Raw genomic sequence first — 23,895 nt, forward strand, 5'->3', positions numbered from 1 at the left:
TGCTTTTTTCGACTCGTTTTCAAAAAAAAAAACAAATAAATTAAATTGGTTTCAGCCGGCAGGCTTAATTAGGACCAGCATGTAAGCGGCTAATACCTATCCAAAGACTTCATGCATATATATATATATATATTAATTTAATTCTGGGTTGATAGTTTTATTTTTATTTTCTTCTTTAGCAAACCAACCCAAAAATCTTTCTAAAAATAATTCGAAGAACTTCACGTTTTTTGAGCATTTAGCCAGTGAAAAACCGATGCGACACCACGGTTCAGTTGTTGTCTAATGACGTAAGTAAATGTCATCTTATTCGCTGATATAATGTTATCAGACAGATGTTGATCGATGTATCTGCTGATATTGGATCTGTTGCACTAGTGGATCCATAGGGTATATACAGGCATGTTAAAAGCTAAGGTCCATTGGACTCGCTCCAGTTCTGTGAAAAACTAAGTACGACCCATAATTTAGCAGCAATAACTTGAAGTTTTCTGTTTGACTTTATCGGTCTTTCTTGTTGTGCAGGAACTTTGGTCCACTCTTTACACGGTCGCCTCAGTTCACAATTAGTCGTCTTCTGACATAATTTCCTTTGTAGTGTCTGAGGCAAAAAGCCAAAGTTTGTCTTGGCATCAACCATCATTATCATAGTTTTAGGGGAAACAATCAGAGCAAACCGCTATAAACAAGCTACTTCCAACTTCCTGTTGTTCTGACAGAAGATAAGAATGAAGTCTGACAGCTGACTGCAGCGTATTACTTAAATACCCCTAACAAACAAGGAAACATCCAAAGTTCTTTGATGCCTGTTTTAGATATGAGATAATAAAATGTCCCACTGTTAAAGTTAGGTGTGATATTGAGCCTTTTTCCAAGAAAATATAATAGTCAAGCTAGAAAACAGTACATCTTTTTAAAGGAAGATGTAGCAAAGTTCTCCTACACCAGACTAAATGTGTCGTTATGACAGAAATAATGTGTGCTCTATAACTTCAGTGCAAGAACTTCTACACAGAGGCAGCCTTATTTCTGTCCCTGCAGTTCAAATCCCAGCCAATTAATTTTGAATGAGTTAATCTAATTTCACAACTTATTTGCGAAGGGAAGAAACTGTGGTTTTAATTCTGCATAACCACAGTGAGTAGAGACGTGGCATCTCACTTCATAATTATGTTGTTTCTCACCTTTCTACAGAATTAAAAAACTTGAATTTTCTGCTGTGATAGCTGTTAACAGGCACAATGACAGAACATAGAGAAATTACTTAAGCGGAGATCAGAAATCAGCACTGACAAATCCTTACCACGTTGTCTTAGCTGTCTATGGAGTCAAATATTTTGGAAAAATATCTGGAGAACCACGTATTAAATTCCTGAACTGCAGATTCAGCTTTTATGTTTGTTTTTTTTACCTTATTTGGGTGATCTGCCAGGAGCAAAAACAGGAAGTGGCAGATACACTTAAAAATTTATCAAAGTCAAAAGTTTACAGCGCAACCCAAATACACTAACATTCATGAAATTAACTTTCCTGTTGGTGATTTCCTTCAGCATTATTGCAGCTTTAAATCTCTTTCTTCTATTACGTTATGTAGAAGGCCTAATGTATGAGACCACTATTACATAGCATGCTGTATGTTCTGTGTATATAGGACTACATTGCATGTATTACTTGTATAGTAGATGCTGGATGCCGATGTAGCAGCAATTATACTCTGTGCCATTGTCTTTGACATAAACAGATTGCTTAATGCAGCACAGAAATAGAACCATCCGTTATGTAAGGAATCTGTTGTAGCTGACATTCAATTCAGATTGTTTTGGTGCAAATTGCTTTGTCTTTCAGTTACTGAGAAATCATATAGCTCTCAGTGCTGGTGTGACGCTGATCCCACTACAATTAGCACACCAAATTTGTGCATAAAAGAAGCCAGAAAAACTGCCAAATTGAATAGAATTAAAAGCTAATTAAAGTTAATCTCCTTCACTGGGACTCTGCAGGTTTCGTTTGATCATTTGGTGGAACTTTCAGATCTGACCTTAAACCTGTTAATTGTGACAGCAAGCAGGAGTTACATAGAAGTAAATGTAAAAGTAAAAGATCCTTGGTGTCATGAATGCGTGCTGTTATTAAATCCTTTCCTGATCAGTTTGTTGTCTCACTGAATGCATGTTCATTTTGTAAAGGAGGGTTCCTATCAGTGTCCAGCATGACAGTAATGCAGGGTATCTTTAAGGGCAGTACCACCATATGAATGACAGGTTGCTACATGCGGCTTCTATCGGTTTCTTAGTCAGGTCCATCTGCGTTCATGATCAAAGCTAAAATGACAATGGAGAAAATACTCTGATCGAGAACTTTGAAAATAGGAGTAACTTTCACTATATTTAGATTTAAGAACCCAGTGTCCAGGTGGATCTATTTGCAAAAATAACTTATAGTATTCATAATTTATTTTAATTGGTATATAATCCCTGGAAAATAAGAACTTTTGCAGCTTTATTGGCTTCAAATATGCCCCACAGCAAGAATGGGAACTATTTCATGGAGTATGATCATTGCATCTGTCTGCAGTCTGTGACTTCACTGCTAAATGCCAGAAGGTTATGTACTTATTTGACTTACCTTCCAATTATAACACCAATATAAACCTAACTATGCATAATACACAATATTAGACGTATTACAATGAATAGAAAAGTGTTTTATTTTAACATACATACTTATTTGTTACATCGGGTTGCTGCAAGTTTTACAGTTCATAAAATACATGTAAATAAGATCAGTGTGGTTTCAAACTGAGGAAAGAGATTTAATTTCCTCTGAGGATGGATTCATCCAAACGTAAAACATCTCTTTGATTATGTAGTGCAGTCAGGATAAATACATTAAATCACCTGTTATACAGATTAGGTACATAAAAGTGAGGAATAAAAAGGACGCTGGGCCAGGTCAGGTCAACAACCAGCCATCCATTTCTTTACCCCTTGATGATGAGAGAGCTGATTTGCTGTGGCATTGTGTAGACAATGAGGACGATGAAAAGCGTGAGGATGGTGATAATAACCAGAGCAATGATATACTTCTTGTATTTCTTCCAGATGAGGAAGACGAAGGTCTTCATCGGGTTGACGAACCAGGCGAAGCTGGTGGTGGGACGACTGGAGAGACAACAGAAGACAGTTTATGTGTTCACACCTGGGCTGTGGAAGCCTACAGGCTGGGTCACACCAAATTCAAAACATCAGTGTTTTACCACAAAATAAACTTTCCCTGCTAGTGACCAGAAACGACAGGATTACAAAATTAGTACATCAAAGAAACAGATCAGGCTGAGCGGTTTGGAGACAAAGGTAGAGAGACAAGACTGAGATGGTTTGGACATGTGCAAAGGAGGGAGAGTGGATATACTTGATAAAGCATGCTCGATATGGAGCTGCCAAGCAGGAGGAAAAGAAGAAGACTATAGAGAAGGTTCTTGGAGTAGTAAAAGAGGACATGCAGAGGATTAGCTGGAAAGAGGAAGATGCTGGAGATAGCGGGGATGGAGGCAAATGAGCTGCTGTAGCAACCACTAAAGAGATCAATCAAAAAAAAAAGAAAATGGTTTTAGTTACATTAATCAGGGAAATTTAGAGATGAAAGAAAAGGAAGTTAAAGACATTTATAAGAGAGTATTCAAGTGTATAAATATATTAACTTGAAAAAAGAAAAAAAGAAAAGAGTTGTAGTGTGGATGTGGTAGTGCACGCAGTACTTTGGTTTGTCCAGAGGCTCTGGCTCCTTGCGTGCCCGACCCACAGGGTTGGCCTCTGCCTGCTCCAATGTCACCAGCTGAAGCTCCGCCTCCACTTTTCCCTTCATAGAGACAAGTTTGTGTTAAATAAAATTCATTTTCTTCATTTGCCATTATAAACTCAAAGACCAGAAGGCCAAAAGTGGGGGAAAAAGCTTTTGCTGCTGCAAAACTCTGTTTAAATTTCTCTTCTTGTGCCAACAGACACAGATGTTCTATAATTTAATTGAATAAATATTTTACTGCTTCTTGAACTGAAGTGATTCAGATGGATTTTTGTACCATTAACAGGAAAGTGTTGCCCATGCTGTCAGTGTACTGGATGTCCTCCTCTCTCAACTGGCTCCTCTTGTCTTTGTTCTTCTTTTTCTTTTTGCGTCCCTTCTTTTTGGCTTCCTCCTTCTCCTTCTCCTCCCTCTCAAAGTCCTCGGCGGTCTTTGGACGAGTCAGGGGCCACCAGCCCTTCATCTTCTTGGCACGAAAGATCGAGAATCGAGGGCTGGCCCGATCCTTCGCCATCGAAATCGTACACTTACCGGATGACTTTGCCGGTCGCACCATGTCGCTGAGGCGCAACTCTATTGCACCTAGCAGATGAAGCATAAAAGAGGAATGACTGGGTGGAAGAGTCGGAGGTAAGGACTCTTTAATCTTGTGACACATTTTAAACAGTGGATGGAAAAATAACAGCTCAGCCGTGAGTTGAATAAAGCTGAAATAACTATTACAGAAACATAAAAACATTCATTTGTTAATTGCCAAGATTGTTACTTTAGGGCAGCTGTGGTATAAACCATACACTGGGTGGTGGTCTAATAATTCTTTTAAGGGCTATTAAGCATTTCCTAATTGACAGTGTTGATAAGCCTGTGTGCCTCACCCAGGAAGTCATTGGCAGCGATGCGATCGTAGTCCCAGACCTGCAGAGCCAGAACAGCCGGCTGACGAAACTCTGACTCCTCCAGAGAGAAGATGGACTCCTTCTTCTTGTACACCACCTCTTTCTACAGAAGGAGAAGATGCATTTTTAACAAACATGATACGTCTCCAGTCATTTTCTAGTACCTCTAGAAAACTATGTGAAATAACTAACAGATAGAAACACATATTTCATGTATTGTGACACTGTTGGTTGTTTGTTTAATTGCTGTCTTAACTATAGAGAAACTCAGTAATATTTCTGGTCAGAAGTTTACAAAAGCGATCACAAAGGCACTACCCCCTGAAATTTACATGGTAGACAGCTAAGTACATAAGGTGCAGAGTATACTACTAAGTACTGAGGCTCACTATGAGACATGCTAGCATCCACTAGAGCCACAAGAAGATCAGCATCTCCGTCTAGTAGTTTTTTCTCTTCTTTGATCTCTTTTTTTTACCCTCACTCCAACTCATCGTAGCAGATGACAGCCTTCCCCTGGGATTTCTTCTTGTTAGAAGGGAGCTTTTCCTCCCCACTCTTGCCAGGTCCTTCCTCATACATTTTGGATACTTGGTGACTTTGGTTATGTCATCTTAATGGATCTTTACCGTACAAAACAAATATCCTGGCTATTTTTGTAATTTCAGGCTTTATAAATAACTGAAGTTGTACTTTAATAATTTTTTTAAACTAAAATGCCTTTTCTGGGCAGCACCAAAGGAAAGAACATAAGAGTCAAGATGATTCATCTCCAGAGAAAGAGCGCATTTACTTATGTTTACTGATTCTGAAAAAGGAGTTTTCTGCTTTTCTACTTTATGTAAAGATTCAAGGATGATATTTTTAACATTTTTATAGACTTATTAGTTATCTGGTTGTAGCCCTGGAGACATAAGAGCAAAGGCTAATTGACATTAAAAGGTCCAGACATCACCAAAATATGTGTGTACCTCAGTAGGAAGGTAGTCAAAGCGGAAAACAAATCTCCAGTTAAAGTTTCCTTCTCCAGTCAGAGAGTTGAAGTGAACATCGGTTTCCTGCTTGTCTCCTTCCAGTCCTTTTATCCAGCTGCACAGGGAATACAACACAACAATGATCCCTAAAGGCTAAGCAGGAACACAGAGGTAAGCCCATCAAGATGTAGGCATGATGACTGTGCAGACCAAGTTAGAGAGAGTGTGTGTGTGTGTGTGCGCGCGTGTCTAACCCTTTCACATAGATGTCAGAGGACGGGTCGCCTGTGAACGGGTTCACATCATCCAGAAACACATCATCAGTGTTCCAGATGATCACACGCAGCTCGTATTGTTCAGGTAGGCGGGGCTTTATGTCAATGGGGGGCGGAGCTGGGATGTCAGTGGGAAACATGTCCACCCACATATGAAGATAGCCCTGCAACACACACACACACAGCTGAATATACTTATTTGCACCTGTAGCAGTGTGTTGTCCTTACTGCTGTGGTATGGTTACCTGTGGCAGTCCAGGATTGTCCTGGTTCATCAGAGACCGGATTTCCACGTGCTCAGGTACCAGAGGAACAACTCCAGCAATGAATTCGTTCATTTCACCCCAGCGGTGCAGCACACTCAGGGCTGCATGCTCCTGTATCTCTGCCTCCTCCTCTGGAGACCGCTGGTTCTTCTTCAGCAGGTCTAATAACAATAACAGTGGCAGCAGCAGTGTTGTTAGAGCTGTTATTACCATTACTGTTATTAGTGTTATGAGAGCTGGAGGCTGCTGTATGAGACGAGCAGCAGAAATAAAGTATGAAAAATGATTATGGTGCAGTTTCAGAGCTGCTAGATGGAACAATATGATGTTGTACTGTATATTATGATTCATTTACAGATGTACAATTATGCACTGTTTACTTTGGCTTCAGAGTAAGCACTGCTTCACTTAGTACTAAAGTCTATTTAGATCTAGCTGAATCGCAACCTACCTGTCTCTCCTTTTCTTTCCGTCTTACCTTCAGGTATCGCGTCTGGTGGTACTTTGAAAATCTTGTTGAGGACTTTGACTTCAGATGGCCTGTACTCAGGAGACGGGATGCCGTACTTCCTGCAGTGCTCATTTAAGATAGTTGACGGCTTCTTTGCATCCCGCCACATATTGTAACCATCACTGGAGTGAGAAACAGCAGAGAGACAAAGCATATATACTCACCAGCCACTTCAAGTAGACATTGCTTGTACCAGTTTTGACCCTACTGTCAGAATTATATTAACACTTTAAACCCTGAGCAAATAAAACATTGCAATAAAAAGATATATTTTTTGATTCATTAAACCCTTTGAAAAAAATTATAATTAGTGAGATTGTTGCAAAGCACCAATCACATGCGTTCCAGGGTGAATACTTTATAGCAAAGATTCAACAAGGTACTGGAATTGTTCCTAAGGGATTTTGGCCCATATTGATATGACAGTGTCACTCAGTTACTGCAGATTTGTCAGCTGCTCATCCATGATGTGAATCGTCTGTTCCATCTTATGCCAAAGGTGCTCATTTGGACTGTGGAGGCCATTTGAGTACTGAAGTTATTGTTATGTTTAAATGACAATGAGTAAGATACAATAAGATATAGTTTATACACAGTAAGAAGCAAAATAATTTTTTACGTGTCCAAATTGTAGAATTAAATTTAAAGTGTCATTGTCCAGAGCCTTGAATGACTTGCGGTACTAACGTGTCGTAGTAAAGAGCCAGACCGCAGGAGGCTCTGTGGCTGCTGTAGAACCGGTTCTCCAAGTCAATCCGTGTCTCTCCGATACGGTCATCGGCCCCCACAAGATCGTGGTCCATGACTGTGATAACCAGCTCCGTCTCCAGTGGGAAAGACACTGTGAGTTCAAATACCCTGAGATACAGAGTCAGTCAGACAGGCAGACAGACAGTGAGACATATAGGCAGGTAAACAAAGAATCAAATACAGCTAGACTGACACGCATCAAACAACTAGAGTTGAATAAAAACAACTCGAAGTTGTGCAATTTTATTCTTTGTTAACTTAAAATTTCCAACACAACTGGTCTGAGGAGGCTTTGGTGCAAATGATTATGGGATGTCAGTTTCAGGCTTTTTTAAGATTCAAGAACTTCAGACAAGTTCAATTAGACAATGTTACATATTATCGTAAAACGAATAACCAATACCAACACTAACAGTAATAAAACAAGCAGTTCCACAAAAAAGCAAAAAATAAAAAATAAAACCATAATAACTGTGGTACTGACTCTCCAAATATTGGATTGAGCTGTTTGGGGATGTATCGATCTTTGGTGTCCATATTCTGCTCTACAACTTGGATCACGAGGTAAGGGTCTGCTTTACCATTTGGGTCTGTGGGAGCCAGGCTGGTGGCCTGCAGGCACCAAACACACAGCAGGAAATAAACATCAATTGGGTCCAAACAGATATCAACCCAGTGCAATGCAGCTGCAGGCAAGAATGTGAATTTGGTTATCGAATGCACAAAGCTGTTTGTGTAAGCAAGAAGGACCTTGACTATGTAGACTCGAACTAAGACTTTAACTGGTGAGTTTCTGGGGATTCCTTTGATGATCTGACAGCTGGTGTCTTCGGTGTCTTCTGGTTCAATCGGATAAACCAGGAAGGAACCCTAGGGAGAGAGAGAAGTACATAATAAACACTATTTACCAGAATAATACACAGACAGCTCTGTATACATTACCTTGTATTTTCCCATCAGCCTCGTCTCTTCATCCTCCTCCTCATCCTCACCGCTTGCTCGACCTTTATACACAGGGAAAACCCGCAGCCAGTCCTGAAAGTGACTGAATTCTGACTCCAGATCGCCTCCATACAGCTGAACACACACAACACAGAGAGAAAAATGTCTGAAAGTCTACCCCAGCTCCAAATCTGCTCTGTTGTTACTCATTGGCATCAAGGCTGCGGAAAAAACTCGACTCAGAAAATAGTCGCACCCAAAACAACTGAAGCTACAGTGCACCTGAGAAAAATAGCCATCCACATCCTGCTTTAGTAGGGACGGCAGAAGGGGCCAAATTTAAAAAGCTGGAGTACCAAGTTATCAGATGATTGTGGTAAGCTGCACCCATAAAATCTGCAGGTACAACAGACGGGTATCTTCCAACTAGTGCTAGACTAAGAAAAGCAAAATTTATCTCACCAAAACTTGAGGTCAGTCTGCTTGGATGGACTGAATCACACAACAAGTCACATCACTTGTGAGGTAAATTCATTAAAAATTCTCTGTAAGGCAATCATCACCACCACAAACTTGATCCAGTTTAGTGGTCATTGAAGAAGAGGTGAAGCCTTGCAGAACGATGCCAGCTACAGCTGCGCATGAATCACTCAAAGGGGCCTTTTCTGTAATAATGCATTGCTTTAAGCATTAATATAATGCAATCCTTTTGTTGTATTTGCAGTTATTTTAAAGGGCCAGATTATTATACTTTTTTGTTTTTTTGTTTGACTGTATTTTGTTACCCTCTATTTATACTTGTGTAATGACAATAAAGTTGAATCCTAATCCTTTTAAACTGCCTGTAAACATGTAATTTTTTATGCTAACAGTATTTTAACAATGACGTCTATGTGGATTGACTCACAACTTCTAGTACTTTCAACTGATTTAACATTTCTACCCAAATTTCACTTCAGGTGCAAACTTTGCATGTGACAAATAAAGGATTGATTGATTGATTGATTGATTGATTGATTGATTGATTGATTGATTGATTGATTGATTGATTGATAAGGTTGGGAACTGGGGAACCCTAAAAGCTTTGCAAATGTTCCTGTGTTTTTATTTTTCTAGAAGCTTACAGTGAGTTCTCTGGATTTTGTATTTGTTGTAAGCGTTTAAATGCACAGATGTGTTTTTCTAAAACCCAATATAGCCAAAATATAATATGTGGGCTTGAGTTTAGACACCTTATTAACAGTTAAAGTAAAAAAGATGTTTATGACGAGTTTTTGATTTTATGAAATTGCCTGAATATGTGTTAGTCCTGCGACAGACTGGCGACATCCTGGACAGGTTGCCTTGCCCTAAGACAGCTCGGATAGGCTCCAGCCCGCTGCAACCCTGAACTAGATAAGTGGAAGAGAATGAATGAATGGATGGATGGATGGATGGATGGATCAATCCAAGTGAATGGAGGTCTCCAAGTTCACAACTTCACAGTTAACATATCAGTGTGGGACCAAAACAGTTTGTAATTGTTTTTCTGAGAGAATCCTAAAGACTCCTTTTAGTAATGTGGCCATAAGATTATGATTATGGATCAGCTGCTTCAGGCTGGGGATCGATTGTGAAGTCACACCTTTAGTGTTGCAATCTTTTTGCGTTTGGGAGGCTCAGCCTCCACAAGCACGGCTTCCTCCTCTTCCTCTTCAATGTTCGCCATGGTTAGATTTACTCCCTCTGAGCAAAGAAGAACATTTTATTAAACACACACACATGGGCACACACACGTGCTTTCTCTGTTATATATCTATCAACATTTTATATTTAGACATTTGGACTGTTGGGATTTTTTCTGGATTGGGACGCCTAATGCTGCAGAATAAAATCATGTTTTAGAAGATTTTATGTCAGAATGTGTTTTCTGTTAAACATACGATCCTTGTAAATAATCAGATGATATGTTGTTGATATTTAATAATATAAAATAATACAGATTATTTGAACTAAATTTAGCCGTTTAACTGTACCGGTTTCGGCTTGTTCCTCCATCTCCAGAATCTCAGCAGCCTGCAGATGGGATCAGAACATTAGGACGACTGAAAAATGTCCTAATTAGTGAGATTATTTATTTCTCATAAGCTTAAGCACATATATTTGCACATGTTCGGTGGAAAGAAATTATTTAAACATAAGGTCTCTTGTTGAAAGTCTTAATTAAGCAGAATTTCATTGATTCTTAAGGTATTATATTATTGAAGCCTCACATGTATCCACGGCTCTGTTTGAAATTTATATCAACATTTAACCTTTTTGTCCATGAGGAAAATTAACAGGTACACAGGTAAATTAGTGTCTCACCTGCTTCTCGAGCTCCTCCAGTGAGGCGTAGTATTTCGACCACCAGTCTAACTCCTCCTTCTCAGGCACCTCCTCCTCTAGCTCCTCCTCCTTATTTCTAATTTTTTTCAGGGGTGCCTAAAGACATTAAAAATATTTTTAAAATGTGGATGGTTGAAATTTGATTTGAAATATGTCTGAACCTTTCTAGTTCCTAGTTTTTAACACCCAGCGCAAAGTGAGTGGGAGATTAACACACATACATTAACCAGCTTTAAGGGGTTGATGGGAATCTTGGACTGTTTGACTGAAAGGTTGCTGAGTCCCATACTCCTCACTGACATCAGAGGGTCCATCTTCATTGAACTCTTCTTCGCTGAAAAGACACACAAAAACTTTTGGAGGATGCTGAGAAAACTGTCTATTGAAACCTTGTGGAAACAAATGAGTAGTACGAGTTACTCGCTTGCATTCTCAGCAAACAGCTTCAGAGAGCAACATTAGACTAATTTTGCAGGTCTTACCTTTTGGCTTGGGCTCCTCTTCCTCCTCTGGCTCCCCAGCAACCTCACGCGGGCCGTAGTCCATGAGGTTCTGAACCACATGGGACCCGACCAGAGCAAGGTGGCCAAACGCTCGATGCTCTACCACAAACACTGTGAGAGGAGGATGCAGGTACAACTCCTCCGGCAGCTCCTAATCAGACCACAAGCAGGAAGAGGAAACAGGACAGGAAATGAAATTTTACATTTTTGCACCTGTTCGGAATTTGTACAATTCTGCTTTTCTTTATACCAGAATTGTTCTCTTTAGCATCCTTAACTAGTAACTCACCACATCCATGTAGTGGACCACCTCTTTGAAGTTTGGGTTAGTCTTGTAGCTTTCAATCTCCTCAGACTCCAGTTGTCGTCCTGCACACTCGATCTTCACCTGAGGGTGCTCCACCTCAAAGAGGTGCACTCGCTTCAGGTCCCGCAGACCCCAGAACAGCACCTGAACGCACACAAACAAAGACACAGATCTCGCCCTATAAGCCAAAAGTCCACATTATCCATCTGCGTCACATCAACAAACTTTGTGTGTCCATGTGTGCCTGACCTCAATCCTGAAAGTCTTCAGCACAGGTCGCACTCCTTCAGGGATCAGGTAAAAATTGTGCTCTTCATCGTAGTTCAGTTCCTGCGGGTCCACGTGGCTGGGGAGAGTGGGCTGCAGGGGGAAATGTTTTTGGTATTCACTATGTTTGATCAGTTCAGACACACCACCTGTGTCTCTATGTAAAAGGACGTTTCTGATTTAAAAGAAAACGAAACTTAGTTGCTGCGACCATGTTTTCTTTTTTCCTCTTTAATTTTATTAACCAAATTCATTGAGATTTGTCATCAGATCTTCTATCAGATTAGAAACAAAAAAGACTGTTACTCCAGATTCCTCACTTTAAATATGAACTTTTTTTAAGATTGTGACTGGCTGACAGTCGTTACCTCTCCAAACCCAGAGTAGTCCAACTCGATGAGTTCAAAGGCAGCCAGCAGCTCTCCAGCGGAGACCCTCCCCATGTTAACATCAAAGAAACGGAGGCGGGGCTTTTCATACAACTGCTCCACGGTTTTAAACTCAGGCTCAGCAAAAGCTCGACCCAGAGGCTTCGGACCACCCTGCGCACACACACACACACACACACACACACAATAGCTATTATGACATCACTTAATAATAAGTCGACGATGTGGCAAATACTAAAACATTTCATTAAAAAAATCTGCTCCCATATGAGGTTGACATAGCAGAACATCTTCCTCGATCTCACCCTATCCGTAGCGTCTTCCTCTCTCTACCAGCCGGTGCTATCATTTCCAACATGATAGCACGGTTCTCACTACCACCTTGTAAACCTTTCCTTTCACTCTTGCTGCTGTCCTTATGTGACAAATCACCCCTGACGCTTACTCGACCCACTCCACCCTGCTTGCGCTCTCTTCATTGTTTTGGATCATTGACTCCTTTTAAAGCCATTCATCTTCACTACCTTTACTCATTCCATCTTCACCTTTCCACATATATTCTGTCTCGCTTCTACTGTCTTTCACGTTTCTTCTGCAGTGTATACCTCCACCCTAACAGGTCCTCTTCCACCTTCTTCCTCTGGATAAATCAAATGGTATTCACTGTGCAAAAATGACAGTGAGCCACTAAGAGTCTAAATAGGGAAAATCTGTTGATTCCATTCATTAAAAAAACACTTATGAAAGCTGTTCAGTTCTGATTACAACTGCAGAAACACATTTAGCTCTCACCTACTAGATTGCTAAAGGATACCTGCTATGTCTGTCCTTATTTTAAATACTGACACAGTGTTGGATGTTCCAGTTACAGACAACCAAAGTGTTTAGAACTTAATCCCTGTGAGCTAAACTACTATAAGTGCCTAATGTCAAACAGTTTTGTCTACTCTTGGACAAAAGCTATCACTCTTCTGTTTATGAGACAAGCAGACAAGCAGTATAAAAGTGGCTTTAAGTGAGAGGGAAGATTTGTGTCAGACAGCAGATGAGCTGGGGGGCTCCAACAAGGTGAAATATAAGAGAAATAACACTTATTTTGAACTGTTTATCATGCAAAGCTACTTTAGTACAGTCCAAGTATATATATGTGGAGCTGGAAATTAGTATATGAATCCGTTATAAACTTATAAACTAAAGTTCTCACTAAGTGTGAGATAATATTTTCTATTTTAAAAAAATGAAGCGCATTATTTTATAATAACATTTTATAATAATATAACAACGAAAAAAATAACATTACCACAGCATCATAGTCGTAGATGTTGATGATGATGAGGGGCGGATCCTGTTGGAGATCCTCTCTCGTTCCCTCTAGCAGAACTCTGTCGAACACCAAGCACTCACACCAGGCAGGAGAGAGTGTGTCTGGCAACATCTGTACATATCAAAAACAGTAGGTGCAAAGTTTACGAGCTCTGATAAAAGATCCCATGATAGTATGTTAAAAAAGAAACAGACCAACAGATGACTTTAGTGGCAGGTAAATGTAAAGAGAGACCCAATAATGATTATCATTTTTTGTCACCCTTAATTTCCCACGTGTGGGACTAATAAAGGTTATCTTATCTTATCTTATCTTATCTTATCTTAATTCTCACTTTAGCTCATTTTAGCCTCAATGATTACTTTATTTTGCCGATTCAATGTTTCAAATGTGGAACGTTTGAAACATTGCACTTACAACTGTTAAACCTGCTGTACCTACCCTTGTGACCTGGCAGTGAGTGGTGAAGACCACCCTGGCAAAGGGGTCTGACAGGCCATCATCATCTGCAGCCATCAAGCCACGCCCCTGGTACAGGTGACATCGTAGCTGGTAGTACCTGCGGTCTGTGGAGAAAGAACAAAACCAACATGAACAAACAGCTGAAACTGTACGATCAACAAGTCAAAATAAAAGAAACTACAAGGCTTTTATGTAGAAGTACAAATTTATCAATTTATTGCAGGGAACTTTAAATGTTTGCAAACTCTAGTTCTCTAATAAGATTATTTTTTTCACCTCGATGCTAAGCTTCCACCAACACACAGACGTTTCAGCTGACTCACCTTGGCAGGACAGTCCGAGAGGAAGCTTCCTCCTTCCACCCGTATCAACAAGCCCCCTCTGCTCCTCCCCCTCTCCTATGTCCTCCGCATAAACTGGCACAAAGTCCTCAGGCAGGCAACTGATGACCTCTTTGCTGTACTTGGTAAGACCAAGCCACAGGTAGACCTCAAGTTTCACAAAGATCTCACTTGCTGGACCTCCCGGAGACTAAAAGGACAGACAGATAAATGGGATGAAATGGGAAACATCAGTTTTTAGAGCGTGACCATGAGAGGAGATGAATTATCTGTGTTGTTATCAGATCACTGTTGTAAAAACAAACTTTATTCATCCGTTGTGAGAATGGACCTCTACAAAAGTTCTTTGACTTGTCATAATTATTACTGTCATGTTATCATTGCTATATTATTTTTTTATCGCACCTATATTGTTAATATTATAAGTTTTGACAGATTTGTGTGGTTTCATTGATTTATGAATTTATTTCAAAACAAACTGCCCCTAATGGTATTACCAGTGCTGGATTTAACTAAAGCAAATTATCATGGGTTTCACTGATGACTAGAGACGGAATGGTTACCTTCATGTAAAGAGTGCTGACTTTGCCACAGTCCCGCCCCCTCTGCTCCTCCACCAATGAAAACAGGATGGAGTAGGCCGGGATCCTGACGTAAGCTAGTCGCTTGTTTCCACTCAGTAGCCATATGAAAGCATCTGGGATGGTACTCTGGGGCTGAAGAGAGCACAGCGTGGGCAGTAGATGTCAGACTTGCAACATATTGTACATAAAGCGATTTTCTAACATCTTTTTGGTGACTATCAGTCACACTCTTTGAACTCTGACCTCTACAGCCAGTAGGCGGAGCTTCTTGAGGAATCTCTTGCTCTCCATTAGCCGCTGTTTGGCAGTCCGTCTTGTAATCCTTCGCCTGGCCCTGACTGCTTGCCTGGCCAGCAGGATCTGGACAAAGTAAGACATTCAATCAGGCAGAGAGAAACAGGCAGGTAGATGGTGATGGGTAAAGGAAGGACATGAGAACAGACTCACCAAATTCTTCTTGATGAAGTTCCTTCTGCATTTATCGAGGTTGTTGGGACGCGACTGAGATCTCTTTTCAGAGAAAGCACTGAACTGTCTGCAGAGAGAAAGAAGGGAGAACATTAGAAAAGTGAAAAGACCAAAAGACAAATAAAGTTAGATCAGAACAAACTAAACTGAATCATTTCTAATACAGCTTTCAGAAGGAGGACACTGACTTGCAGGAGACCACGAGCTCCAGCAGCACCTCGTCCAGTCGCTGCTTCGCTTTACTCCTCGGCCTCCTCAAAAGTTTTTCCACCTCATCGAGACCAATCTCCTAAAAGTAGAGAGAGCACGGATGGCGCTGTATGCATAACTTAAAATATATATAATTTCATTTTTGAAATTGGAAATCCATCGAGTCTCACCAGCCTGTCTGCCATCTTGCTCAGCCAGTTAGCCTGATAGAGACGAAAGCTGTGGTCTTCAAACTGACTCCAGACAAACAAACAAGGCTTCGATTTCACTAATGGGGGATGAAGTTGGAGACACTGGAAAGACCTTAGAGGCCAAAAGACATAATGAAAGTTATGTTAGGGCCACATATAAAAAAAAAATCTCCTTAAACAGGCAATCGAAGTATTGGAAAAGACACGGGGTTATCATTTGAAGACGTGAGATGACAGAGAATTACATAGGTCACATGCATCTTCTATCAACACTGTTCATTGGTTAATTCAGTTAATGGGCTGCATGGGTTATAGTATTTGAAGAATGAACTCTACAATATTTATCAGAAGTGTCATCACAATGTGATTAATTTATTTCTGCAGAAAGTTGTCTAATGCAGAGCTTCTGCCCAGGGATGGACAAACGATGGGAAGACTTTTTCCAAACAGAAATCATTTTTGATGTTCTTAAGTTATCTTGAGTTAAGGTTAGAAAATTGTGATGAACCGTGTCCTAGTAATCTAAAGGGGGCAGAGGTTACCTGCTGTACTCGGTGGGTTGGGGCCTCATGGCAGCAGACACAGATCTGTTCTCAGGTTCAGGACTTTGAACCTCCTCTCGGTCCAGCTCGTCCTCTGAATCCAGCAGATTCCGAGTCTCCTCGCTCAGATCCTCTCTGCTGCTCCTCAGCTCTTCCCTGCTCCTTCTCAGATCCTCCTTGCTCTGCTTCTTCTTTGACTTCCTAACCTGTACTGCTTTCCCATAATTCCCTGGGAAAAACACATCAGTACCTGGAGTTCAAGGATTCACCATTGCAAATAAAATGTGAAATTTGAGCCCCAGGCAGCGAAAACCAGAGCGGCCACTGCAATCTGTGGTTTCTTCCTCACAACCACAGAAGGTCCGTCTAGCTATCAATTTACAGGATTTGACTCAATCTCTGATATCAACAATTTACTAAGAAAATAATAATCAGATAAGCTATCAGTGAAGATAATATCTAACTGTTGACCCACAGTGACTAAACCAGCAGTTCCCATATCCTGCAAACTGACCACCACATTTACCTATGGAGAGTTCAAAGGTTATTGGTTTGGTTCCTACAGATGGTTCCATCATTGTGACTTCAAACAGAGATGCAAACAGCAGAAACTCCTCCTTCTGTCCCAGGAGACCCTGAGGAGGAAAATAACTTCCCTTAAGTGATGAGCAGAAAATTCCCAACAATTTAGAAATTTAAAAAAATCATGTATAGTGTGTCGTTCATTTCTCTACGTATGCAGAGAAGGGAAGAGCAGAAACAAAACAATGAGAAAAGATCAAATTTGATCTCAGTGTTGAAAACAGAATAAAAAATATGTATATATATATTTTTTTTTAAATATTCTCAGCTATCACAGTATAATTGGTACTCACCTCTGGGAGAGGGTGGATCTCCTCGACATCCACAGTCGCAGCCTCTGGTACCTCAACACTCGCCTCCCCTGACTCATCAGGTCCACTAGCAGCCTGAGATGCTGCTGCTACAAGAAGGAAGCAAAACAAGTGGATTCCTTTATTCTGTACAGTTAACCTATTTTTTTATCCTAACTATACTTTTTGTCATTGGCTTCGATTATCCAGAGTAAATGAAGGAAAACATATTGTGTTAAAAGATCAAACATTTTGTTTCAGCTCAGCTTTCAAAGAAGTCTGAGAATATCAGTGAAACAGTTTTGCCCCCAAAATTTCTTCTCGTTCACCACAACTGAATTCACTTCCTCTTACTTCAAACTCATTAAGTTGCCACTGGGGGAGGTCATAAAGTCCTGGTTTTTTTTTCTCAGGCTTCAGACTGTGCTAAATGCACTTTTTTTCAACTGTTGAATCTGTATGATGTCAAAGAAAGTAAATAACCCTTCTATGGTCATGTCAGGTGCACAGCTTTGCTGTCCCAATCACCTGCTGTCCAGATCTTTTGGTTATGAGATGGGTGAGCCAATCGGTAACAAGACGCTGGAAGGTGAATCAGTCAGAGGAGGAACTAGGGGTGTTGGAGCCAAGTCCAGGCCAATAATTTCACTCAGTTACATCATGCCATATTTAAGTATTTGTCATGATCTTTAAGTTTCCATTATAATCTTGATCATTTTATGTTATAATATAATATGCTGTGCTCCATAAATTAATCCTGCTTTATTAGTCTGTTGTTGTTGTAAAGTGTTGGTAGATGTCGTAAAGGGGTGTGTATTTGGCCCGCATGCGGAGGGGTGTGGGTAAAAAAGGTTAGGTAAGCAAGCAGGACGTGGAGCAACAGTTTTCTGACCGTCGCCGTTCTGACCGTCGCCGTTTTAATGTTATTTTTTGTAGCCACACAAAGGGAATATAAACGGAGCTCCCGCCAGAGGCATTTGTTTTGTACCTTTCGTTTTGTAAGGAAAATAAATGTTTTGCCCCTTTTTTCCTTCGCCTCGTTTTTTGCTACCGGAAGGCATCCAAGCGACTGAACAAGAGCACGAGTCAGAAACTTTACGTTCTGCAGAAGCGGCAAAGAAGGACCGAAGGTTGCCGCTACATTTAGTCAGAAAACTGCTCCGAAAGTGAGAGGATTACGCACGCGTCACCGGCGCACAGAGTTAATCGGCCCGCGGCGCGGCAAGGGACAACGGAAAACGGGACGTGAAAGAGGATGCGCTTAAGTCTTCCCGTGTTTTCCGGATCCTTTCGGCAGTAAGAAAACCCCGCATCTGAAAAGTAAGAGGCTGTGCCTGCTTTACGGTTTGTGAAAATTCCTGTATGGTTAAGTGGTACATGGCCTGTGTAAAGGATTAATTGCATTGAAAGGTTTATGCCAGCGCAATTAATATGGAGCAGCAGGAAAAAAGAGTTTCCAAGCCAACTTTTAAAGCACAAGAGGAAAAGCTTCAGCATCTTAAAGTGACAAGGAAAACCAAGTTGGGTTACCTTACTAGAAAGATAAAAGAGATTGAGGAGCTTATGGAAGATGACGGCAATTTTGAGGAAGTGGCTGTTAAATTAGCCACTGACTTCTCAAAAATATATATTGAGTTTTGTGAAAACAACGATGCAGTTAAAAATCACTTGACTGAGTCGGAACTTCTTCATGATCAGACACAGTGGTATGAGCCAAAGGCTAGCTATTTGAGAAGTTTTGTGGAGAAAGTAGAGAGATGGTTAAAACGAGTGGAAATGCAAGCAGATGAAGCAAGAATGGTTGATGCTGAAGTTGAGCCTGCAGACAGTGCTTCAGCAATTTCGTCCAGACGCAGTAAAGCACATCGAAGCAGTCGAACCTCTTCTGTTGTGTCTTCGACCACATATTCTGCCAGGCTAAAGATTGAGGCAGAGAGGGCTGCTCTGGTAGCACGTGCTGAGGCATTAAAGCAAAAGATGGAGATTGACAGACAAGAAGCTGTTCTTAAGGCAAAAAGGGAGGAATGGGAGTTGCAAACAGCTATTGCTGCAGCTAACGCAAAGCTTGAGGTGCTGACTGTGAAGGAGCCAGCCCATAACACTTCTGCTGACTTGGTCAACAAACTGGCTACCTGCCAAAGAGCTCCGGGCCAAAGTATTGGGGCCAGTTTTGGTTTGGTTCAGCCAGAACATGGAGATGTCGGTCGAGAATGTGAGTCGGAGGTAATGCAGGGCTCAGAAAGGAGTAGCAGGCTTCCTCATCCATTGAATAAGAAGGATAATAGCCAGTCTATTACTAGTCAAGGCAGGATGGCTGATGTTAAAGACTTGTTGGATGTCATGAAGCGACAAAATGAGATTACAGAGCTCCTAGTAAAACAACAGAAAGCATCCACTCTCCCTCCTTTGGATGTTCCAGTATTCAGTGGGGATCCACTGGAGTTTGGGTTTTTTATGAAAGCGTTCGAGCATGGGATTGAGGAAAGGACAGACAGCAATAGAGATAGGTTGCGCTTCCTGGAGCAGTTCACCCAAGGGAGACCCAAGGTTCTTGTTCGTAGCTGTTCGCACATGTATCCTGACAGGGGCTACGCTGAAGCTAAGAGGCTTCTGCGCAAGCATTTCGGGGATGAATATACTATTGCCTCAGCCTACATTGAAAGAGCTCTAAAATGGCCTGTAATCAAGCCAGAGGATGGTGATGCACTGACGGAGTTTGCTATGTTCCTCACTAGTTGCTGTAACACAGTAGACAGCATGGAGTACATTGAGGAGATGGATAGCCCTACTAATATGAGAACAGTCATCTCCAAGCTTCCTTTTAAATTAAGGGAAAGGTGGAGGGGTTTCGCCTGTGACATTCAAGAACGTACAGCAATGAGAGCTAGATTCGCTGATCTGGTCAGTTTTGTAGAGAAGCAGGCAAAGATCGCTTCTCACCCATTATTTGGTAACATTCAGGACACCACTTTGTCTAGAGACAAGGGCAAAGCAAAGGTGTGCAGAGAGAATGCTCTGAAATTCAAGGAGAGGGAAAGCATCTTTGCTACTAATACAGCACCTGTATTAAACAGTGCAGAGCAGACAAAGAGGGAAAGGGAAAATATAGGCCCTACAGGTGGAAGACAGTGTCTTTTCTGTCATAAGGGAGGGCATAACCTCAGTACCTGCAGACTTCTCAAGCAAAAGCCTCACAGAGAAAGGCTTGATTTCCTCAAATCAAAGAGCTTGTGTTTTGGTTGCCTGTCACAGGGGCATCTGAGCAAAGGCTGCCAGCAAAGACACACGTGTGAGACTTGTTCTCAGAAACATCCCACCATTCTGCATAAGGAGCAGTACTCTTCTCCTGATAGTGACAGTAAAAGTATCAGAGAACCAGCAGCAAGTTTTTCTCCAGCAGCAGGCAGTGAAACATGCGGTTGTACCGGGGCTGGCAAAGCAGTCTGTGCACTCTCAATTGTGCCTGTGAAGGTCAGATGTTCAAGGAGCAACACAACAGTTGAATCATACGCGTTCTTAGACCCAGGAAGCACTGGAACCTTTTGTACAGATGAGCTGATGAAGGATTTACAGGTCACAGGAAAAAAGTCCAACATTCTGCTCCGCACTATGGGAAACGAAGCGACAATCAGTACTCATGTCGTTAAGGGTCTCGAGGTCAGTGGTTTGGATGAGGACAACTTTTTGAAGATTCCCCAGGTTTTCACACAGGCAGAGATTCCAGTAACAAAGGAGAACATTCCACAACAAAGTGATGTGGACAGATGGCCTTATTTGAAGGAGGTTCAGCTCAAGCAGATTGATGGAAAAATTGGTATGTTAATAGGCACGAATGTACCAAAGGCGCTTGAGCCCTGGAAGGTTATCAACAGTGAGGGCAACGGCCCATATGCTGTAAAAACTGCACTAGGCTGGACGATTAATGGACCTCTGCTAAGAGAAGAGGGTATTGCTCAAGGAGCTGTTGAGTGGCCACCGGTGATGGTGAACAGGATATCGGTGACAAAGCTAGAGGAGCTCTCGCAGCAGCAAATGAAGTACGACTTCCCTGAGCATGAGTTATCTGAGAAAATGGAAATGTCAGCCAGAGACAGACAATTTATGGAGTCTGTGTCACTGTCAGTGAAGCAGGTTCATGGTCACTACATCATTGGCCTTCCTTTAAAGAACAAGGGGGCTGCATTTCCAAACAACCGTGTTGTGGCGGTACAAAGAGCAGAAGGCCTGAAACGGAGGCTGTTAAGAGACAGTGAGTTTCATCAAGAGTACACAAAGTTTATGACAGAGACACTGGAAAGGGGCTATGCCGAAGAAGTTCCTGTGGCAGAAACTTGTAAAAGTGGTAGCAGAATATGGTATCTCCCGCATCATGGGGTCTACCACCCAACCAAGCACAAGTTGAGAGTGGTATTTGACTGTGCATCCACGTATCAAGGCATGTCACTGAACTCCCAGCTGTTGCAGGGGCCAGACTTAACCAATTCCCTCATAGGTGTTTTAATGAGGTTCAGGCAGGAACCAGTTGCCTTCATGTCTGATATTGAAGGCATGTTTCATCAAGTCAGGGTTCCCGATGAAGATGCTGATCTGTTGAGATTCTTGTGGTGGCCACAGGGAGATCTTGGTAAAGGCCTCAAGGAATACAGGATGGTAGTTCACTTGTTCGGTGCAACTTCTTCACCAAGCTGTGCATGCTACGCGCTGCAAAGGTGTGCTGAGGACAATCAGGCGAGGTTCAACCATGTTGCAACGAACACTGTTCTAAGGAACTTTTATGTGGATGATTGCCTGAAGTCTGTCAGCACTGAAGAGCAGGCAATCTCACTGATTCGGGACCTCAGGGCTTTGTGCGCTGCAGGAGGTTTCAAGCTCACTAAGTGGATTTCCAACAGCAGAGCGGTGCTTGCGTCTATACCTGAGGATGACAGGGCTAAAGAAGTCAAGGAGCTTGATCTTGAAAGGGACAGGTTCAGTTGATGCGTTCTGACAATGGAACAAACTTGGTAAGTGCAGAGAGGGAGCTGCGGGAAGCAGTGCGTGCTTTGGATAATGCAAAGATTCAAGAAGCCTTGTTGGTTAAAGGCATCACATGGATATTCAACCCCCCTGCTGCCTCGCATTTTGGAGGAGTTTGGGAGCGGCAGATACGGTCCATACGCAAAGTGCTCAGCTCCGTTGTGGAGCAGCAGATCCTTGATGAGGAGGGTCTGCACACACTGCTGTGTGAGGTAGAGGCGATTATCAATAGCCGCCCTATCTCAAGAGTCTCTACCGATCCGAATGACCTGGAGGCCTTGACGCCAAACCATTTGCTTTTGATGAAAGCCAAAACTCCACTACCTCCTGGAGTATTCAGCAGGAGCGACTTGTACTCAAGGCGTAGATGGCGGCAAGTCCAGTACTTGGCGGATTTGTTTTGGACACGGTGGATCAAGGAGTATCTGCCAGACTTGCAAAGGCGACAAAAGTGGGCCCAGCCACAAAGAAATATCAGTCAAGGTGATATTGTTCTCGTCGTGGATGATTCCGCTCCGAGAAATTCATGGCTAATGGGTCGAGTGATTCAGACGTTTGAGGATGCCAAGGGTCGGGTTCGTCAAGCCAAGGTGAAAACCAGCAAAAACATTCTCCTACGACCTGTGGCGAAGCTTTGTGTGCTGCTAGAGTGTGATATGTAGCGCCCCTTTTACATATTACTCAAGAGACAGCGGTAAAGGCTGGTCTCCTACGGCGAGTCATGTGCTTGAACCTCTGACTCCATTCCCTAATCTCCCCAACATACACACATACACGCATCCGCGAAGACATGTTCCAGCTTAAGAAGAGTTCCTGCTGTAACAAGACAAAATGAAGTTTCTGTTGGAATAAGGACATTAATGTGCCATATGAGCAGTTAAAGTACTTTGTATATTTGTCTGTTCGTTATCTGAAAGGTTTGATTTGTTGTTCTGAACAATATATAGATGTATGTATAAGAGTAATTGTTTTGTGGCTCACAAGAACAATTAGGGGCCAGGATGTTGGAGCCAAGTCCAGGCCAATAATTTCACTCAGTTACATCATGCCATATTTAAGTATTTGTCATGATCTTTAAGTTTCCATTATAATCTTGATCATTTTATGTTATAATATAATATGCTGTGCTCCATAAATTAATCCTGCTTTATTAGTCTGTTGTTGTTGTAAAGTGTTGGTAGATGTCGTAAAGGGGTGTGTATTTGGCCCGCATGCGGAGGGGTGTGGGTAAAAAAGGTTAGGTAAGCAAGCAGGACGTGGAGCAACAGTTTTCTGACCGTCGCCGTTCTGACCGTCGCCGTTTTAATGTTATTTTTTGTAGCCACACAAAGGGAATATAAACGGAGCTCCCGCCAGAGGCATTTGTTTTGTACCTTTCGTTTTGTAAGGAAAATAAATGTTTTGCCCCTTTTTTCCTTCGCCTCGTTTTTTGCTACCGGAAGGCATCCAAGCGACTGAACAAGAGCACGAGTCAGAAACTTTACGTTCTGCAAAAGCGGCAAAGAAGGACCGAAGGTTGCCGCTACAAGGGGTCTGCATCAAGACTCATACAAAGTGAGTCCAAGCACAAAAGCACAGAGCTGAAACTGACTGGAAAAGGTCCCTTCATCTCCAGTGATCTAATTTTTCTTGAAAAA

General features: G+C 41.8%; 2 protein-coding genes and 2 long non-coding RNA genes across 4 annotated transcripts in view; 3 read left to right on the plus strand and 1 right to left on the minus strand.

Annotated features, from left to right (window-relative positions):
• Positions 1–14: 14 nt before the first annotated feature.
• Positions 15–4,277, plus strand: LOC113022126 (uncharacterized). Its single transcript, XR_003272402.1, has 4 exons — positions 15–81; positions 180–290; positions 3,102–3,353; positions 4,221–4,277. It is a non-coding gene; the product is annotated as an uncharacterized LOC113022126 (long non-coding RNA).
• Positions 2,740–23,895, minus strand: part of fer1l4 (fer-1 like family member 4) — a 36,335-nt gene continuing 15,179 nt past the window's right edge. Inside the window, exons 18-48 of the mRNA XM_026167201.1 lie at positions 17,246–17,352; positions 16,897–17,005; positions 16,371–16,599; positions 15,808–15,940; positions 15,616–15,716; positions 15,407–15,494; positions 15,203–15,319; positions 14,939–15,091; positions 14,358–14,565; positions 14,014–14,138; positions 13,549–13,683; positions 12,228–12,401; positions 11,842–11,952; positions 11,575–11,736; positions 11,265–11,436; positions 11,004–11,116; positions 10,762–10,878; positions 10,431–10,470; positions 10,040–10,140; positions 8,416–8,550; positions 8,224–8,343; positions 7,958–8,085; positions 7,411–7,581; positions 6,691–6,845; positions 6,192–6,373; positions 5,926–6,110; positions 5,669–5,786; positions 4,677–4,800; positions 4,079–4,383; positions 3,758–3,858; positions 2,740–3,161 (exon numbers count right to left, since the gene is read on the minus strand). Of these exons, the coding sequence (XP_026022986.1) occupies positions 2,981–3,161; positions 3,758–3,858; positions 4,079–4,383; positions 4,677–4,800; positions 5,669–5,786; positions 5,926–6,110; positions 6,192–6,373; positions 6,691–6,845; positions 7,411–7,581; positions 7,958–8,085; positions 8,224–8,343; positions 8,416–8,550; positions 10,040–10,140; positions 10,431–10,470; positions 10,762–10,878; positions 11,004–11,116; positions 11,265–11,436; positions 11,575–11,736; positions 11,842–11,952; positions 12,228–12,401; positions 13,549–13,683; positions 14,014–14,138; positions 14,358–14,565; positions 14,939–15,091; positions 15,203–15,319; positions 15,407–15,494; positions 15,616–15,716; positions 15,808–15,940; positions 16,371–16,599; positions 16,897–17,005; positions 17,246–17,352 (4,400 nt within the window). The 3' untranslated portion in view covers positions 2,740–2,980. The remainder of the gene's footprint in view (positions 3,162–3,757; positions 3,859–4,078; positions 4,384–4,676; positions 4,801–5,668; positions 5,787–5,925; positions 6,111–6,191; positions 6,374–6,690; positions 6,846–7,410; positions 7,582–7,957; positions 8,086–8,223; positions 8,344–8,415; positions 8,551–10,039; positions 10,141–10,430; positions 10,471–10,761; positions 10,879–11,003; positions 11,117–11,264; positions 11,437–11,574; positions 11,737–11,841; positions 11,953–12,227; positions 12,402–13,548; positions 13,684–14,013; positions 14,139–14,357; positions 14,566–14,938; positions 15,092–15,202; positions 15,320–15,406; positions 15,495–15,615; positions 15,717–15,807; positions 15,941–16,370; positions 16,600–16,896; positions 17,006–17,245; positions 17,353–23,895) is intronic.
• Positions 4,321–6,753, plus strand: LOC113022127 (uncharacterized). The gene is made up of 4 exons (XR_003272403.1): positions 4,321–4,431; positions 5,774–5,842; positions 5,938–6,031; positions 6,697–6,753. It is a non-coding gene; the product is annotated as an uncharacterized LOC113022127 (long non-coding RNA).
• LOC113022121 (uncharacterized) lies at positions 15,298–23,774 on the plus strand. The gene is made up of 2 exons (XM_026167191.1): positions 15,298–15,328; positions 17,745–23,774. Exon 2 carries the CDS (start codon positions 18,674–18,676, stop codon positions 22,217–22,219), a length of 3,546 nt encoding a protein of 1,181 aa, XP_026022976.1. The 5' UTR covers positions 15,298–15,328; positions 17,745–18,673; the 3' UTR covers positions 22,220–23,774.

This window comes from Astatotilapia calliptera, chromosome 5 (assembly GCF_900246225.1).
Source record: "Astatotilapia calliptera chromosome 5, fAstCal1.2, whole genome shotgun sequence".
Taxonomy (NCBI): domain Eukaryota; kingdom Metazoa; phylum Chordata; class Actinopteri; order Cichliformes; family Cichlidae; genus Astatotilapia; species Astatotilapia calliptera.

Excerpts from the sequence above, each read along its gene's own strand:
- LOC113022121 (XM_026167191.1), top strand. The coding sequence starts at position 18,674 with ATGGAGCAGCAGGAAAAAAGAGTTTCCAAGCCAACTTTTAAAGCACAA.